Raw genomic sequence first — 3,178 nt, 5'->3', positions numbered from 1 at the left:
TGCACACACACATACACACACGCGCACTTGCACACACATGACATGCACGTGCAGACTCACACAGACATTTACCACATTCAAGAGGCTGTGGACAGCAATGTGAAGTCAGGAGACCCTCCTGCACAGCACAGCACAGACACACTGCGACTGACAGCGCAGGATCATTCCCTCCCCCTTGACAGGCTGCAGCTGCATCTAGCAACGCCTGGCGCCCTGGGTCACCGGTCACAAAGCACACGGGCATTCTGCTCACAGTTTCTGGGGGTTGGTGAGGTGGGGTTGGGAGAATATGCCAGTGCCTGGAGGATGGGCTCAGACCTCCAGGCGGTGGCGCAGTGCCTGCAACGCTGAAACTGAGAGCCTCCTCGGGGGCCACCGAGTCGCGGGGCTCAATCGGACTTGCTCTCCTGGCTCGACGGCGCTTTACTGCTCCAGGGGCTGCCAGTCACCGCAGCGGGCAAGTCACGGAAGTCGTCGTCGTCGTCGAGAGCGTGGGCTGCGTCATACTGGCCGTTCTCTAACCGCGTGATTAGCCGCTCATCTTGGTCACCGAGCTCCCCACCCATTAGTGCTGGCTCACCCACAACCATAACGTCCTACAACGGGTACGGCGCACTGATTAAACCATAGCAAAGGAGACAGGCAGACAAGAACCCTTACCCCCCACACCCACAAACATACAACGCTGCCACCCGGTCAACACGTTGCTCCTGGAAATGTAACCCCAGCCCGATTAGACCATCAGACACAGGAGCAGAAATTAGGCTACTCGGCCCATCCGGTCTGCTCCGTCATTCAATCACGGCCGATAAGCTCCTCAACTCCATTCGCCCCGTAACCCTTGATAATCAAGACCCGATCTATCTCGGTCTTAAGTGTACTCAATGACCTGGCCTCCACAGCCTTCTGTGGCAGCGAGTTCCATAGATTCACCGCCCTCTGGCTGAAGATTCTGCGCAGCTTCCTGGAATATACATCCATCCGAGCCCTGACGCCCAAAGGTACATACTGCCCCTCCACAAGCGAAGCACAGCGCTAATGGGACTCCAAGGTGGTGCAAGGCGGGTGGGGAAACTTACTGTGCGTAGGGGCTCACCTGTCCAAACACCAGGCAGAGGCCTACAGCACCCTGACCTCTCCCCGGGTCACGGTTTCAAACCGAGAAGCCGGACACAGCACTTCACACAAGCTCTATCAGGGTAGGGAACTCCGGCCTCGCCCCCAGCTCAGCGTGCAGGACAGCTCACGAGGGCCGTTGTAATTCCTCCACCGGCTGCACGCGGCTTCATGGTCCAGCCCTCGGCTTAGCACCTCTTGCGTGTTTTTTTTTCTTAAGCAGCGGGGAGTTTGGGGTTTCCGATCCTCACAAGCGACGGTGAGCAGCAGGCGGCTGATCTGTGAACGCCGCGGAGTGGGCAAGTCTACGTTGTCTGCCATCCACGCTGCCCACAAGCGGCCATGATCCTAGTTCACGGTGTAACCTGATAACAGGGTAGGAGGATGCAGCGGGCACTGCTCTAGTCTGCTGTGGAGAGGCGCGACACATGTGCTGGCTTTCACCCCCACCAAACCAACACTAGAAGTACGCTCCAACATTGGCATTCGAACGGGGCACGGGCCTGCCAAGGAGTCACTTCCAACCCACTTGAGGTGGCAGGCAGACACTGGCCAAGCTTCACATCTCACTAAACAGCGCAGGCACACCCTTTACGAGGTTCCGAGGAAGGGTCACCGGACCCAAAACGTAAACTCTTGTTTTCTCCTTTACAGATGCTGCCAGACCTGCTGAGCTTTTCCAGCAACTTCTGTTTTTGACACCCTTCACGAGGGTGGGCAAGCTATCAGCCGGTTTCCCCAAAGCTCAGGGCTCAATCAAAAACGGCCTCCTTCCCCCACCCCGTTCAGGTGTCGGCTTTAAATAGAAACGGGTCCCAGGTTGTGCTGCCCAGTTGAACATAGTGACTGCTCCTTCTGCAAGCTCACCCGTTACACAAGGCTCACTACGACCAGAGGGACAGAGACAGCCGAGATATGACTCTCGTCCTGAGATTAACATCTTCCAAGGATTACTGCCACTGAAATGCCATTTCTAAAGGACAGCATCTTCAATCTGTTCCCCCAAGGGAATCGATTCTCCCAGCTACCTGTCTCAATGTCTCCCTGCTCCCAGCCCCTGCTGGTCTCAGTCACAGCGTTGCACTCTTCAGTATTCCTGCTTCTTTTCATACGGAGGGCAGAAACAAACGCAGCTGGACGCTTTAAGAGCTCCAGGTGGAACTGCCCAGCAACTGGTCTCTTACAAGGGAAGGGCAATTCCTCTCCAGCTTTTCACGGGTTTTAGTGGGGAAGGGGGGGGGCTTGGGGAGAGGTCAGCAGCTTGAGCAAAGCGCACGTTCTGTTTAACGTGGAATTCCCACCAACTGTTTGCCCAGGGGGGAGAATGTGCTGCACTGTTTAAACCTGGGGGTGACCACCAACTGCCCACCTTACCCACCCATAACTCTCAACCCCACCCCTTGCGCTTGAGGTGGAAGGGTGCCGTGCAGCTCAAACATGGAACCTCTGCTCGATTAAATTACATCAAGCCGCTTTGAGCAGGGATGTTAATGATCGAGTGGCTTACATTTGCTTTCTGGAAATAAAACCAAGCAAAGTTTAATTACTAGAGCAAAGCTTTAATTACTCGCCTGAAAGACGAGACTGAGGCTAAGCCTTCATAGTGCACCAATTTTCTGTTCCTCCCCTTGCCCTCGTCTTCCTGAAGTAGCCCGAGTGAATGTTTTCGGTTTTGCTGAAATGGGAGGCGACACAAGTCTGATGTGTCAGACAAACCCCAGACAAGCCCAACGCGCAAGACCAGAAGTCTGCTCTTCAGAGCGCACGAGTTCGAAACAGACAGGCTTCTGACACAGTCTTCCTCACGCAATCTTTCTGCCTGATTACCAAGTCGAGAATCCGAGGCTGCTTTGAGATTCAAGCAATAACGCTCACCAGATTAAATCCAGACAAGTGTGTTGATATTTTTCTTTCCAGCGCGTCCCCTCAACATCTGAGACATGAGTGGGGGGGGGGGGGGGGGGGGGGGGGGGGCGGGACGCACGAACGGCAGGGGGGGCGGCGGGGAGGGGGTGCGGGGGGCCCCGCCGCCCTCGCGCGGGGGGCCCCCCGGCGGGGGGTG

At 56.1% G+C, this 3,178-nt stretch overlaps 1 protein-coding gene across 2 annotated transcripts in view; it reads right to left on the bottom strand.

Annotated features, from left to right (window-relative positions):
* Positions 1–16: 16 nt before the first annotated feature.
* Positions 17–3,178, bottom strand: part of LOC109924730 (LIM domain-binding protein 1-like) — a 14,940-nt gene continuing 11,778 nt past the window's right edge. Inside the window, exon 9 of one of the 2 annotated variants that reach the window (XM_048618728.1) lies at positions 17–596. In XM_048618728.1, coding sequence (XP_048474685.1) covers positions 390–596 — 207 coding nt within the window. In that variant the 3' untranslated portion in view covers positions 17–389. The remainder of the gene's footprint in view (positions 597–3,178) is intronic. The other variant, XM_048618727.1, reaches the window with a different exon arrangement.

This window comes from Rhincodon typus, chromosome 40 (genome assembly GCF_021869965.1).
Source record: "Rhincodon typus isolate 14 chromosome 40, sRhiTyp1.1, whole genome shotgun sequence".
In the NCBI taxonomy this organism is placed as follows: domain Eukaryota; kingdom Metazoa; phylum Chordata; class Chondrichthyes; order Orectolobiformes; family Rhincodontidae; genus Rhincodon; species Rhincodon typus.
This window is presented reverse-complemented; position numbering and strand designations above follow the sequence as displayed.